At 44.7% G+C, this 15,709-nt stretch overlaps 1 protein-coding gene and 1 pseudogene across 1 annotated transcript; both read left to right on the forward strand.

Moving 5' to 3' along the window:
* The first annotated feature begins 2,559 nt into the window (after window positions 1-2,559).
* LOC109770225 (F-box protein SKIP23-like) lies at window positions 2,560-4,270 on the forward strand (annotated as a pseudogene).
* A 1,146-nt stretch (window positions 4,271-5,416) lies between these two features.
* Window positions 5,417-6,905, forward strand: LOC109770224 (chitinase 8). The gene is made up of 3 exons (XM_020328933.4): window positions 5,417-5,885; window positions 5,988-6,099; window positions 6,386-6,905. Exons 1-3 carry the CDS (start codon window positions 5,612-5,614, stop codon window positions 6,756-6,758), a joined length of 759 nt encoding a protein of 252 aa, XP_020184522.1. The 5' UTR covers window positions 5,417-5,611; the 3' UTR covers window positions 6,759-6,905.
* The last annotated feature ends 8,804 nt before the right edge of the window (window positions 6,906-15,709 follow it).

The raw sequence follows: 15,709 nt of genomic DNA on the forward strand, positions 1-15,709 counted from the left end.
AAGGGGTTCCGGGCACCCCCGGCAAAAGATATGTGCCTTATGGGCCAAGAGGGGAAATGCACCAGCCACAAGGGGCTGATGCGCCCCCCATATGGGCCGGCCTAGGAGGAGAAGGAAAGAGGGGAAGGGAAAGGAAAGAGTGGAATAGGACCCCCCCCTTCCTTCCCTCTCCCCCCCTCTTTCCTTCCCCCTCCGATAAACATGGCAGGGGGGCGCTGCCAAGGGTAGGAGCACAAGTAGGATTCGGACCTACTTGGGGCACCCCTTGGCCTCTCCCCTCTCCCTCCCACCTATATATAGGAGCGGGGGCGCCTAGCACACCCCAGACAATTGCCTAGCCATGTGCGGCGCCCCCCTCCACCGTTTACACACCCGGTCATATTTTCGTAGTGCTTAGGCGAAGCCCTATGGAGATCACTTCACCATCACCGTCACCACGCCGTCGTGCTGACGGAACTCATCTACTACCTTGACGTCTTGCTGGATCAAGAAGGCGAGGGACGTCACCGAGCTGAACGTGTGCAGAACACGGAGGTGTCGTGCGTTCGGTACTTGATCGGTTGAAGCATGAAGAAGTTCGACTACATCAACCGCTTTGTGAAATGCTTCCACTTACGGTCTACGAGGTTACGTAGACACACTCTCCCCCTCGTTGCTATGCATCTCCATGGATAGATCATTGCGTGTGCGTGAATTTTTTTTGTTTTCCATGCAACGTTTCCCAACACTTTCATACCAGGGCAATAGTACAATTGCTTTAAGCGTTTATATGTGGCCTAAATCCCAGAGTGTCCCCGACGGCAGTGTCATGTAGGGAGGCAATGGTTTTAGTCTAAAGAATTATCCCCAACGTACATACGCCCTTTGTATGCGGTCAACCCTTTCTTTAAAGCATACCCTTTTGTATTTGGAGACTGAATGATCAATTCTTGTAACGGTTGTGTGGCCTCTGCATCTGTGACATATGAATTTGGTGCCTCCTGAACTCACTCAGGCTGCAGAAAGGAAATGGCATGGAGCTCCGGTAAATTTTCCCACTTGAGATAACGAGTGTACAACTCCATCTTTAACTCCACGTTTGTAGATGATCTAAAATTGTAGACCCACTAGTTTTGACATTGCCTTGCGTCGTAAATCAATTGCCAAGTTCTAATCTTACGAACTACACAAGCTTTTGTAGTCTATAGAACCTGGAAAGGCCCTTGCTATAGATATTGCCTACATTTGTCCACAATTATGATCATGGCTAAGAATTCTTATTAATAGATGGAAAGTTTGTTGTTTTGTATCCCTAATGCTTTGCGCACATGAGCTATAGGATGGCCCCATTGCATGAGCACCGCACCGACTCCAGCATCGCAAGCATATGTTTCGACAGTAAATGGTGCACTATAGTCATGGTAAAGCCAATACTACAGTCAGTTGCATAGCTTCTTTCAGAGCCAGAAATGCATGAATAGCTTGCTCATGCCACTCAAGTCCTTTCTTAGTTAACAATTGGGCGAGCGGTTTAGAAATGAGGCCATAGTGATTGACGAATTTTCTGTAATAACTAGTCAAAATCAGGAACCCGCGAAGTTCAGTAGACTTTTTGGGTATAGGCCATTGCTCCATCACCAATGTCTTGTCAGGATCAGTTGCAACACCTTCATTTGACATATACACCGCTTCCCAAAAGAACACTTGGAAAGCTTTGCCACAAACTGTGTCTGTTTGAGTTTTGTAAGCAGTGCGCACGTGGTGCATGCGTCCTTCTCAGTTAGCACTATAGATCAGAATAGCATTCAAGAACATCACAAATTTCCTAAGAAAAGGAGCAAAGGCTACATTCATAACACATTAAAAGGTGGCAGGTATGTTTGCCACCCGGGACGACATTGAAAGTCATAGGTTGATCTCAGATTCGTGTGTGCAACTGAAGCAATCTAGGCTTTGATTACTAATTGTGGTGTTCCGGTCGAAAAAATTGAAAGTCGAGAAATTTGGGATGATGAATAGACAAACGGGATTAGAGAGAAAGTATGCGAGAATGTTTACAAATTTCATAAGCAACATACCCTTCACAACTAACGGCTACACCATATATTCTAGTTCCCTTACCTGCTTATAAGTGGGCCACAACACCACTATACAGCTTGTAGAGCTAGCTCATAGTTTGCTCACTCTACCTTGTTTTCTGTCTGCTCAATGGGGAGAATATCCTGTGCTGCGGGAGCACCTAAGGACAGGTGCTCCAGCGCGACCTCCGTCACTGGATCTAGGTCCAATGCTGATCTACATATGCGTAGGACCTAAATGTAATTACCGGACTCTTTGGTGTCTTTATGCAAAAAATGCGGAAGCTCTAACCATGAACGCTGGATCTGCGATCGAACGGCTGAGGCACTCCCGGAGCACCGAGCAGCAGATATTGTCCCCCTGCTCAGTGGGTCCCCTTTTCTTTGCCGGCACACTCGCCATAGAGGTGGGGCCAGTGACTCGGAGTCAGCCATACCGGAAGGAGGCGTGACAAGCAAACACATGACCTGAGAAAGAAGTTACATTCTAGCCGTTAGATTTCGATCCAGCAGTCGGAAAAGTCGACTCTAATTTTCTTTATTTGCCAAAAATAGCCTGTCGTTTGTCCCTTGGATTTAATCTGATATATATTGCGGCGGCGCGAAACTAGGAACTGCCAGCTACAACGTGCGCCGGCGAGACGCGATCGGCGAGTGGCGACCAATGGGGCCAGCACGGGACTGGTCCGGGCTGCCGGAGGACCTCCTCCTCGTCGCCATGGCCGCGATGGAAGTCCCCGACGTCCTCCGCTCGGGAGCCGTCTGCTCCTCCTGGCGCTCCGCCTCCGCCACGTTCCGTCGCCTCCGTCTCCCATCACGGCGCTGAACCAGCCTCCGTGCCTGCTATACGCCTGCGACGCCTACGGAGCAGACCACGCCGCCGCGCTCTACTCCCCCTCCGCCAACGCCACCTTCCGCGTGCCCTCCTCGCTCCACGGCGTCGTCGGGTCGGCGCACGGGTGGCTCTTCACTACCGACGTGGCGGCCAACCCCTACCTCCTCAACCCTCTCACCGGCGGACGGGCCGCGCTGCCGCCCATCACAACTCTCGAGGGCGTGAAGATCCACAGCATCCCGGACGACGATGGCGGTGTACTCTACGACGTTGACCGCGGGATGCGGGGCTTCCCGAAAGTGAAACAGGCCGCGGACCGCGAAGGACTGGGTGTACGGCCGGGTCGCCATCTCCGCGGCGGGCGCGTCGCCGGAGTGCATCGTCTTGCTCGCACACACGCCGTGCGGAAGTCTCTCCTTCGCGAGGCCCGGCGACGAGAGCTGGACCTCGCTGCCTGAACCATACTCGACCACGGAGGTCGCCAGTGCTGTCTACAACGAGAGGGATGGCCTGTTTTACACGCTATGCGAGGGCGGCGTCGTGTGCACCTTCGACCTGAGCAACCCGTCGTCCCCGGCGGCGGTGCGGCCCATAGCATACGGTGCCAAGAGGCATTCGTCAGGCAGCGCTGCTAGGCACTCGCACTACCTCCTGTTCACGCCGTGCAACGCCATCCTGGTGGTGACCAGGCGCTTTGCCAGGGCACTGGACACTCCGCGTGGCGGCGGCGTTGCCACAACTGACCTCTGGATCCACAAGGTCCGCGGTCGGGACTGGACATGCTTGGGTGACAACGCTCTTATCCTCGGCCGGAACTCACCGCTGTGCCTCCCGATCAAGGACTATCCCATGTTGCGTCCAAACTGCGCCTATCTGACGGACGATCTTCAGCACACTACACGCCAGTCAGGCGGCGCAACCTCGGCATCTGGGACTTCGAGACCGGGAGCCTGCAGAAGCTTGACGATCTCTGGCCTCTCCTTCCTTGGCTGGATACACCACCACCGATTTGGATTACGCCATCTTTTTACTAGACTTGGCACATGAACATTTTCCCCTAGCCTTTAATTTGTTTCCCTTATGCCTTGCTCGGTTAAACCCTTCGAGGCGGCCATTGCAGTTCCAGTGCAGTCTTATGGGGTCTTATCACCACGACTTCCCAACAGTCTACTATAACATGTTTCGCCCGGCTTCAGCGAGGGAGGGGTAATGACGACGGCCCACCTTCTGCCTGCTCTAGTGTTTATAGTCATCGTTGGATGGTTTACAAATTTGGATGTAATTTTTATTATTTCTGATCCTCGTTGTACTGCCATAATTGATGATAAATAGACGGAAGTTTTCTCGAAAGAAAAGAAAAAAACCCCTGAGGGGGATTGAACGGGATCGAAGAGTATATGGGGGCTTTTGATTTGTAGGAAATTTAATGCCACTCAATTCCCTTCAGTCCCATCTCAAACCTTACAAGCTCTTCGTTATTTTAGTTATATAAACGAGTAGTTAATTGTTCATGCGTTGCAACGAGCGCGTATATTCTACTGGTTCAACATCAATCATATACATACATCTTCAAGATCCTTTTGAACATCAGGTTGCATTGCTGACTTTTTTTTTTACCGTCAAATCGCTCTCTTTTTCTTCCTTTATTTGTTCTCTCAACCAAAACTGTTCCTCGGAGTGATACGTGAATGGATAAATTTACAACCATACTAAAATATCAAAAGATAAAAACATATTTAACAAAGAACATTTCCACATCACATTCGACATGAAAGTTATTGTGCATGACCGACTGGGAACAAAGGCAACGATGACTTACCAGTTGATCTCTTCCCCATGGTTGGGGCGGGGTTGGAGATGCCCTTACTACTGGCAAGCGAGATGTACATCTTTTGCGTCTCTTACCTACACATTTGCCTGTCTAGTTTGTTCAACGCAAATTTTGGTCCGATTACTACCATGTTTTATCTACTGTATCAAATTTAAATAAAACAGAACAGGAAATTCCTCTTGTTGACGAAACGCTGATCTCTTCCCTGCTCCAACCACCTATCTTTACCGAGTCCCAATCCATGTGATATTTGATGGCTTCGTGTTCGGTCTGGATTCGACCATTGGACGCCCAGCTAGAGTTTTTCCACCAGCCGTCGACGACGTAGAAGCTTCTTCCAGTCCCCCCATCCATGCGCTGTACAAGCCTGACCAACGCGAGGCACTGCGCCAAAAGAATTTAACCAGTACTAGTACAACCACATGATGTTCCGCAGCCCCCGGCCGCTGCACTGCTACCAGCAGCAGCCATGTGTATCTGTACACCGTCCCAAGAAGTCTGCGCGTATATCCAACGCCCTGAAAAGAACTTGTTTGTGCAGACGTGTGGAATTCACGTAGAGATATGTAGTTGTACATGGGAGGCCACATGCGTCTGCAAGCACGCGGCTGCGACAGTGATAACGATACGCCACATGCGTCCATCGTTCAGTCACCGCGGCCCGTCAAATATTCTCCTCGCAAAGACGGGCGCAACGTTGAAAAGTATACGCGCGCGACGGACCGTGCGTCGACACCGCGTTATCCCCACACTGCACCCCGAGCATGGAAGCTATAAGTACCGGTGCAAACCAAGCAGCAGCTTCATCACACAGGCCTCTTGCAAGCTCTCCACTCTCCTTGAGCTATACATTACACGAGCCGATCAGCTGTAGGTGAGCTAGTGAGCATGGCGCGGTTTGCTGCGCTCGCCGCGCTTCTGCTCGCCGTGGCGGTGGGCGGCGCCGCGGCGCAGGGCGTGGGCTCCGTCATCACGCAGTCGATGTACGCGAGCATGCTGCCCAACCGCGACAACTCGCTGTGCCCGGCCAGGGGGTTCTACACGTACGACGCCTTCATCGCCGCCGCCAACACCTTCCCGGGCTTCGGCACCACCGGCAGCGCCGACGACGTCAAGCGCGAGCTCGCCGCCTTCTTCGGCCAGACCTCACACGAGACCACCGGTACGTCCGTCCGTCAGTCAGTCAGTCAGTCAGTCAGTGTTGATTTCGGGGCTGCCTTGATTAACCGAAGTGCGTGTTTGTGCATGCCGTGCCAACGTGTAGGCGGGACGAGAGGCGCCGCCGACCAGTTCCAGTCGGGCTACTGCTTCAAGGAGGAGATAAACAAGGCCACGTCCCCACCCTACTATGGACGGGGACCCATTCAATTGACAGGGTGAGCAAAACCGCAAATTATGGCCTGCCTTGAAGCATCTTCCACATGCAAAATGATATATTGGTCAACACAAATATCACAGACTCAAATAATCTGTAGAAGAAATCTGCTTGAAAAGTACAGCAGTGTTGACATTCTAGCTAGCCGCTAAACCGGCCTGATCCAAATAAGCTTTCGTTTTAGCGTGCAATAATTGTTAATAACAACAAATACCCAGCTGGGTCTTGATTGCTTTGCCGAAGAGATTTGTTCTGATGATAAAATAATTCCTTGCGCAATTGACCAGGCAGTCCAACTACGATCTTGCCGGGAGAGCGATCGGGAAGGACCTGGTGAGCAACCCGGACCTGGTCTCCACGGACGCGGTGGTGTCCTTCAGGACCGCGATGTGGTTCTGGATGACGGCGCAGGGCAACAAGCCTTCGAGCCACGACGTCGCCCTAGGCCGCTGGACGCCGACCGCCGCCGACACCGCTGCTGGTCGGGTGCCTGGATACGGTGTAATCACTAATATCATCAACGGCGGGCTCGAGTGCGGCATGGGCCGGAACGATGCCAACGTTGATCGCATCGGCTACTACATGCGCTACTGCGGCATGCTTGGCACGGCCACCGGAGGCAACCTCGAATGCTACACACAGCGGAACTTCGCTAGCTAGACAGTGTATGGACGCGTTATGAAAAAGTGTCTATACTTATGCCATCGTGGAATAAATAATTCAACATGTGATCAGTTGATTCGTATGGTAATATGACTAAGTTGTTGTAACAAATTATGAAATTTGAATAAAATCACATTGCATCAACTGGTTTGTTATGTTGTATACGCAAGATGAAGTATAACAGGCCGACCAGTGTGGTAGCTGTGTTTTTTTCCCGGGGAAAGTGTGATAGCTGTGTTACTTGTCCGACCAACAGTGGCCTTACGTCACGAATCAATCCATGGTTGGATGGTTTGAAGGACACAAGGATACTGGTATCCCCAGCTCAACAGGGTTCAAATCTTAGACTTGACATTTGATGCTCGCATTATTTCTCAATTTATTTCAGGTTTTCGGTGATGTTTGTTCAGTGGGAGGAGGCGTTCCCGTCGATTGCGAGGTGCGTGTGGTATTCGTAAAATCTCAAGATGCTATACGTGGTCAGTCTCTCGAAAGCGCTCATAGGGATAGGGTGTGCGTACGTGTGTTCATAGGGATGAGTGTACGCTCGTGTATGTAAGCGATTTCGATTGTACTATGTAAAAAAGAAGCAGTACCCTTATGTCTCGCTATAGGGCAGCCTCGCCTGAAGACAGCGTTGTACTATGTCATCCCAACATGCAGGAGGATGATCATTTTTTTCCCTTTTCCATCTTTATTGTTTTTACCTTTTGCTTTCTTTTTTACTTTTATTTATACATCCAAATATTCTAAACATATATATTACCAAAAACACTCTCACATAAAACATTTGAAAAATGTTACTCAAGTATTTAAAAATATTAAATATGTATAGAAAAATGTTGTTCATGTATATGAAAAATTTATACAAAAACTATATAGTGTGTGTTAAAAAATTTGATCATGTATTCAAAAAATGTTAATCCAAAGCATTTGAAAAGAATATTAATCCAAAGCATTTGAAAAAATGTTAATCAAATATTGGAAAAATATCAATCAAGCATTTAAAAATGTTAATATGTATATAAAAAATGATTCTCATGTATACAAAAGATATACATTTTTGTGAATTTGACTATGTATTTAAAAGATATTAATCAAGCATTGGAAAAATGTAATCAAGTATTTAAAACATGTTAATCAAGCATTTGAAAAATGTTCCTCATGTATAATAATATTGGGCACACAAAAAATATAAATGTGGATGAAAATGTTGATCATATATTTAAAAAATGTTAATCAAGCATTTGAAAAATTACAATCAAGTATTTGAAAATTGTTTATCAATCATTTGAAAAATGTTCAATGTGTATACAAAAATATTTCTAATATCCATGAATAATCTATACAAAATTATACAATTTGTATGAAAAGGTATAGATCATGTATTTTAAAATATATATTGATCAAGCATTTGAAAAATGTTATTAAAGTATTTAAAAACTGTTAATCAAGCATTAAAAAAACAAAAGAATACCGAAGAAAACCAACGCAAAAGAATGGAAAATATGAAAACATAGAAATACATAAAGGAAATCAAAAAAGCATAATGAAAACCAAGAAAGGAACCAAAAAATGAAGAATTAAAGAAAAGCATAAAATACCAATGAAAACAGAGAAAGAACCAAAGAAAAACGAAAAAGAAGAGTAAGAAAATAAAAACCAGTGAAACCGTGAAAGAAACGAAGAAACCAAGTAAAAAAACATGGAAAACTAATAATTGAAAAAAGCTGGTGAAGAAGTAGAAAAAAAGGGAAGAAACAAAGAAAGCGAAAAAGAAGCACAAAGAAAAAAACAAAGGAAACCGCATTGAACACACGACCAGCAAATGACCTAACGCTCAAAGATGGGTTGGCCGAGTATTGTACGGTCTAGGAAAACCTTCATGCGAGACACTACGAACTCTCGCTATAAGTGAGATATAGGGTTTGCCTCCAATCAGTCCCTCGTAATAAGAAGGAAAAAAAAATCCTGAAGGATGGAACAACTTACAGGCTAACGCACGCTCTGCCGTGCCGGTCTTCACTCATGGGATGAACTCTCTTTTTTTGTATATATGGTTATTGCAAATAGTTGTTTAATTTTCGTTTTATCTGCGTTGGCTTGGGATTTCATTATATTATGATGCTGTTTTTTTCCTTTCATATATTGTATGTGACTATTGTTGAAAACCATATATTTGTATGAGAGGTGAGGGGCGTTGTTCGATTTGTGGTTGTGATGCCCTGACACATTTCGACCTTGGTGTCAGATGATGATGGTTCTGTGAGCCCTTTGGTAGCTCCTATTCCATGTTAAAACCGTCGAATTGCCGCTATAACACTCGCATGAGTCGGCCCATAAAGCTCTCATTCACTCAGCTCGACTCCCTGCTCTCCTCGCATGCTTAGATTTTTCCCGAGCTAGCTCCACTGCCAGCTCCAAAAAAAGCTACCATCCTTTTGTTCTTATTTGAAACTTCGCTAAATCAAAATATTATCACTTTCTTTAAAAATGGATTTAGAAATAAGTTTCGAATTAAAAACATGAACTTTAAAGAATGTCCAATTTTTTAAAAAATATTCATGGATTTCAAACAATGTTTGTGAATATGAAAAAAAATCAAAAATTTAGAAATGTTCATATAACTGATTAATGTTGATGAATTTTAAAAATATACATGTTTTAAAAACAAATCATGTATTTTAAAACATGGTCATGATTTTTTTCTAAATGTTCACAAATTCTAATGAATATTCGTCAATTGAAATAAGAAAAACAAAATAAAAAACCAAAATAAAAACTATTAAAACTAGTAGAGAAACACATAAAAGAAAGAAAAACCCGGACTCACCACCTCCCTTGAGCTTTACTGTTTTTTATGAGGTTAACTTCATTAGCGATCCCATCACGATCACAAGCAACCGGAAAGGTTTGACATTCAAGCTTGGGGATGCCGAACACATACCCACTTCAGTTCTTACAAGAACCAAAGTCTAAACTTGGGGATGCCCAAGACATCACTGTTCTACATAAACTACAATTGTCCGGTCCCTTTTGAACCTCTTGAATCTAGTTTCGTTTTGTTTGCATAATCTTGGAGTGTTTCTTCTCATTTACGCTTTTGAATAAACGTAAGTGTCACCTCTAAATATTTGCATCATTTTGGACATTGAATGTTTGGCTTGATTGTTTTAATCATTGTGCTTCACTTCTATCTCTTAGAGTAATGGAAGTGGTGTTATGCGAATATCACTTTTTGTGCTCCAATTTTATTTTGTTAGAAGGTTATAGGACTGTGTTGGCACTTATTTTAATGATATATCTTGAGGTTATTATGTTGGTTTTGGTACTGGACATAAAGTCTTGCATGCTTAGGATGGTAATTAACTTGATAGAAACACTCACATAGTCTGTTTCAATAGTTGTTGACTTTTTACTTCAATTTTTAGACATTCTTGTCATTGTGGATTTCTATGCAAAGTAGCTACGATTATTTGGATATAGTATAATGCATACAATGTTTAAATAAACATTTGCCTTTATTTCACCTAACAAAAAAATTAGGGACTCTAATGAGATGTGGAGAACTGCTTAGTTTTATTTGCATGCAACCATCGTAGACTAGCGACGTTGATGTGTCCGGGAGAGAATGGTGGTCGTCTACCTACAAATAAGTTCTATTGTGATACTTGGTGTTGTAGGGTGGAACCCTAAGATGGATCTTTTCACACTTGGAGGGGAAAAGGGATGAACACCAAGAAACACAAAGAGGAATTCACTCCAACAATACCCAATTACACATCCACTAGAATAGCAACACAAGATCCACAAGTTCACAAACACAATCAAAGGAAAGATACAATGGTAGAGTTCTTCCTACTCCTATGAGATGAGGTCTTGATGATGGTAGTCTTCTCCAGGAGGAGGTCTTGAAATCCCTAGGGGATCCTCTCCAAAGAGGCCTTGATCTCCAATGGAGGTGGTAGAAGGAGCAAAGCTCTCAAATTCTCATCTATGTCTTTGCTAACCCTAAACATAAGCCTAGGTACAAATTATATAGGTTTGGGAAGGTAGGGGATGAAGTGGGTGCGAAATGGAGGCTCAACAGCCCACATCAGCCGGCCATCCTGTAGGGCCCGTGCGCACGAGGTAAGTTGGGCCCGTGCGCATAGGGTGCTATAGCCGTAGCTCCCTGTGTAGTCCATGGGCATGGGGTCTCGGTCGCCCGTGCGCACGGGGTCGCCTGGGATTTCCTGTCCAGCAGCTGTTTGACTCCGTCTTCCTTCGCGTGGCCTTGGGGTGGTCCTCCTACTCCTTGGTGATGCTCCTTAGCCGCTTGGGAGTGTTCCTCTTTGTACCTTATGACACATAGAGCATTTTGGTGAGGTAGCACCCAAGTTCCACTTGTATCCATATGCATATCAAGTAGGAAAGAATTCACCTCGGTTTCCATTGCATGTGCTCTAGCTCTTGTCATGGGTCCACGTGGTGCTTATGAGTTGGTGTAGAGTCCATGGGGATGATGGAAGGATGTTTCGCATCATCGCCCCCCCGTGGGAGAGATCCGTCCACGGATCATGATCTTCATCACCATGGTACTTGGCCAAGTCTTTGACGTTGAAGATGTCGCTTACGTTGTACTTGTCACGTGGGATGTCAATCTTGTAAGCGTTGTCATTGTAGCATGCCAGCACCTTGAAAGGTCCGTCGGCTCTTGGAAGTAACTTTGACTTGCGTTCGTGGGGAAAACGATCCTTTCGAAGATGAAGCCATACAAGATCTCCCGGTTGGAACACCATTGGTGTCTTATTGATGTTGAGCTTGGTGGTGATGCGATGTACTTGTCGCTCGATCGTTGCCCTCGTATCTTCATGCATCTTCTTGAGAAAGCTTGCCCTTGCCCTTGCATCCATGTTTCTGCGTCCTTGGGAAGGAAGAGGTAGAATGTCCAACGGAGACAATGGGTTGAAGCCGTAGAGAACCTCAAAGGGGGACTTGCCGATAGTAGTGTGTCGATCTCGATTTTAGGCGTACTCGGCGATGGGTAAGCACTCCTCCCACTCCTTGATGTTCTTCTTTATCAACACGCATAGGAGAGTAGATAGCGTCCGGTTGGTGACTTCCGTTTGGCCATCGGTTTGGGGATGATAGGTAGAAGCTTGATGCCGAGCTTGGCGCATATGGTCTTCCAAAAGTATCTTAGGAACTTGACGTCGCGGTCCGACACAATCGTCCTTGTCACTACATGTTACCTCAAGATTTCCCTACAAAATAAATTTGCAATATGTGAAGCATCGTCTATCTTATTGCATGGTATGAAATGTGCCATTTTTGAGAATCGGTACACAACAACAAATACTGAATCCTTTCTATTTCTAGTCCTAGGCAAACCAAGCACGAAATCCATACTAATATCTTCCCATGGTTGATACGGAATTGGAAGTGGCATATGTAAACCATGAGCTTGGTCTTTGGACTTAGCTTTGCGGCTTGTAGAGCATTTGTTGGTGAAGCGTGCCACGTCATGGAACATCTTTGGCCAAAAGTACTTGAAGGAGACTGTGGCAAAGGTCTTGTCGCGCCCGAAATGTCCCATAAGACCACCTCCTTGAGCCTCTTGCAAAAGTAACAAATGAAGAGAAGACTCGGGTATACAAAGTTTGTTAGCACGCATAAGGTATCCATCCTTGAGATAATAGTTCTCCCAACAAGTGTGAGTAAGGAATTTTGCATAAGGAAGTGCAAAGGAAGGATCATTCGCATAAAGATCTTTAATATGCTCGAAGCCAATAACATTCAACTCAAGTTGAGTAACAAGCATGCATATGCGGGAAAGAGCATCCGCCACAAAATTTTCTTTGCCCTTAATGTACTTGATCACATAAGGAAAAGACTCAATAAATTCACTCCATTTAGCATGTCATTGATTCAAGTTAATTTGAACTTTTAGGTACTTAAGTGTCTCATGATCGGTATGTATGACAAATTCATGTGGGCGAAGATAATGCTCCCAAACATGCAATACTCGCACTAAAGTACAATTCTTTGTCACATATAGGATAGTTAAGTTGAGCATCAGAAAGTTTTTCACTAAAATATGCAATGGGTCGCTTTTCTTGCGTCAAAACTCCACCAATTCCATTACCACTAGCATCACAATGAACTTCAAAAGTTTTGTTGAAATTAGGCAATGCGAAAATTAGGGCATGTGTAAGCAAGGATTTGAGCTCATCAAATGCGGTAGATTGCAAAGGAACCCAAACAAAAGGTGCATTTTTCTTACTCAAAGCATGCAACCGTGCGGCAATAGTGCTAAAGTCTTTCACAAAGCGACAATAAAAACCCGCTAGACCAAGGAAACTACGCACCTATTGCAAATTTAGTGGGTTGGGGCCAAGTGTTAATCGCTTCAATCTTAGATTCATCTACATGAAGATCTTTTCAAGATACAACGAAGCCCAAGAAAACAACCTTGTCAACACCAAAAGTGCATTTTTCATATTGGCATAAAGTCGCTCTTTTCTAAGAGTTTGCAAAACGGCCCTAAGATGATTCACATGGTCTTTAAGGGATTTGCTAAACACAAGAATGTCATCAAAGTAGACTACAACAAACACTCCAATGTAAGGACGAAGCACATAATGCATAACACACATGAAAGTACCGGGTGCTTCCGATAAATCCATAGGCATAACTAACCACTCGTACAAGCCAAACATTGTTTTGAAGGCGGTTTTCCATTCATCACCTTCTTGTATGCGGATTTGATAATAACCACTTTTAAGATCAATTTTTTAGAAAATAGTGGCACCGCTAAGCTCATCTAGCATATCATCAAGGCATGGAATGGAATGCCTATATCGAACGGTGATAGCATTGATGGGTCTACAATCGGAACACATGCGAAATCTACCGTCTCGTTTTGGTACAAGAATGACCGGCACGGCATAAGGACTCAAACTTTCACGCACATGTCCATGGTCTATGAGATGTTGGACTTGCCTTTGTATTTCTTTGGTTTCTTCGAGGTTGACGCGGTATGGATCCTTTTTAGGAAAGAGGTGCGCCGGGGATGAGGTCGATGATAATCCCCAAGTGCAGGGAATCATCGTAGCAATTCCCAAGTGATAAGTATGGAGTGTCGAACCCACAAGGAGCTAAAGGTAAGATCAATATTCTCTCAAGTGCTATGTGCCACTGATACGACTCTACGTACACCGAACGTTTGCTTCCAACTAGAAATGAGAAATAAAACTATGTTGTGGGTATGAAGAGGATAACTTTGCATGATATCGAAGAGCTAAAACATAAAAGTAGGTGCTGTTATCATAAAGTTAGAATGTATTACTAAATATTATAAATAGCGAGTGTGGAATAATGATGGGTTGGTGTGCGGAATTATCCTAGGCAATTGTTAAAAAGACCGGTAGTCGTCATTGCAATTTCATATGAGGGAGAGGCATAAGCTAACATACTTTCTCTTCTTGGATCATATGCACTTATGATTGGAACTCTAGCAAGCATCCGCAACTACTAAAGATCATTAAGGTAAAAACCCAACCATAGCATTAAAGCATCAAGTCCCCTTTATCCCATACGCAACAACCCCCTTACTCGGGTTTATGCTTCTGTCACTCAAGCAACCCACTATAAGCGAATCATGAACGTATTGCAACACCCTACAGCGGGAATCCCTCACGCTTGCGCGACACGGAGGGCACAATAGGACAGCACCAAAATAAAACATACAACTCGTACCAATCTAGATCATCAATCAACCCAAAGACAAAGGATATCTACTCAAAACATCATAGGATGGCAACACATCATTGGATCATAATATGTGGCATAAAGCACCATGTTCAAGTAGGGATTACAGCGGGGTGCGGGAGAGTGGACCGCGTAAAAGAGATGAGGATGGTGATGATGATGGTGATGTTGATGAAGACGATCACCGCGGCGATGATTTCCCTCCCGATGGCACTCCGGCGCCACCGAGAGAGAGGAGGAGCGGTTCTCTGCTACCTCTTGAGCACTGCGTTGGTTTTCCCTTGAAGAGGAAAGGGTGATGCAGCAAAGTAGCGTAAGTATTTCCCTCAGTTTTTGAGAACCAAGGTATCAATCCAGTAGGAGGCCATGCACGAGTCCCTCGCACCTACACAAACAAATAAATCCTCGCAACCAACGCGATAAGGGGTTGTCAATCCCTACACGGTCACTTACGAGAGTGAGATCTGATAGATATGATAAGATAATATTTTTGGTATTTTTATGATAAAGATGCAAAGTAAAGAAAGTAAAATAAAGACGGCAAAAGAAATATCTTGTTGTCGGGAGATTAATATGATGGAAAATAGACCCGGGGGCCATAGGTTTCACTAGTGGCTTCTCTCAAGAGCATAAGTATTACGGTGGGTGAACAAATTACTGTTGAGCAATTGACAGAATTGAGTATACTTATGAGAATATCTAGGTATGATCATGTATACAGGCATCACGTCCAAGACAAGTAGACCGACTCCTGCCTGAATCTACTACTATTACTCCACACATCGACCGCTATCCAGCATGCATCTAGAGTATTAAGTTCATAAGAACAGAGTAACGCTTTAGGTAAGATGACATGATGTAGAGGGATAAACTCATGCAATATGATATAAACCCCATCTTGTTATCCTCGATGGCAACAATACCATACGTGCCTTGCTGCCCTACTTTCACTGGGAAAGGACACCGCAAGATTGAACCCAAAGCTAAGCACTTCTCCAATTGCAAGAAAGATCAATCTAGTAGGCCAAACCAAACTGATAATTCGAAGAGACTTGCAAAGATAACCAATCATACATAAAAGAATTCAGAGAAGATTCAAATATTGTTCATAGATAAACTTGATCATAAACCCACAATTCATCGGTCTCAACAAACACACCGCAAAAGAAGATTACATCGAATAGATCTCCACGAGA

The sequence above is a fragment of the Aegilops tauschii genome, chromosome 1 (genome assembly GCF_002575655.3).
Source record: "Aegilops tauschii subsp. strangulata cultivar AL8/78 chromosome 1, Aet v6.0, whole genome shotgun sequence".
NCBI lineage: Eukaryota > Viridiplantae > Streptophyta > Magnoliopsida > Poales > Poaceae > Aegilops > Aegilops tauschii.

Coding starts and splice junctions, on each gene's coding strand:
- LOC109770224 (XM_020328933.4), top strand. CDS start 5,612: ATGGCGCGGTTTGCTGCGCTCGCCGCGCTTCTGCTCGCCGTGGCGGTG. Junction 5,886..5,987: donor GACCTCACACGAGACCACCG/GTACGTCCGTCC, acceptor GCCAACGTGTAG/GCGGGACGAGAGGCGCCGCC. Junction 6,100..6,385: donor GGACCCATTCAATTGACAGG/GTGAGCAAAACC, acceptor GCAATTGACCAG/GCAGTCCAACTACGATCTTG.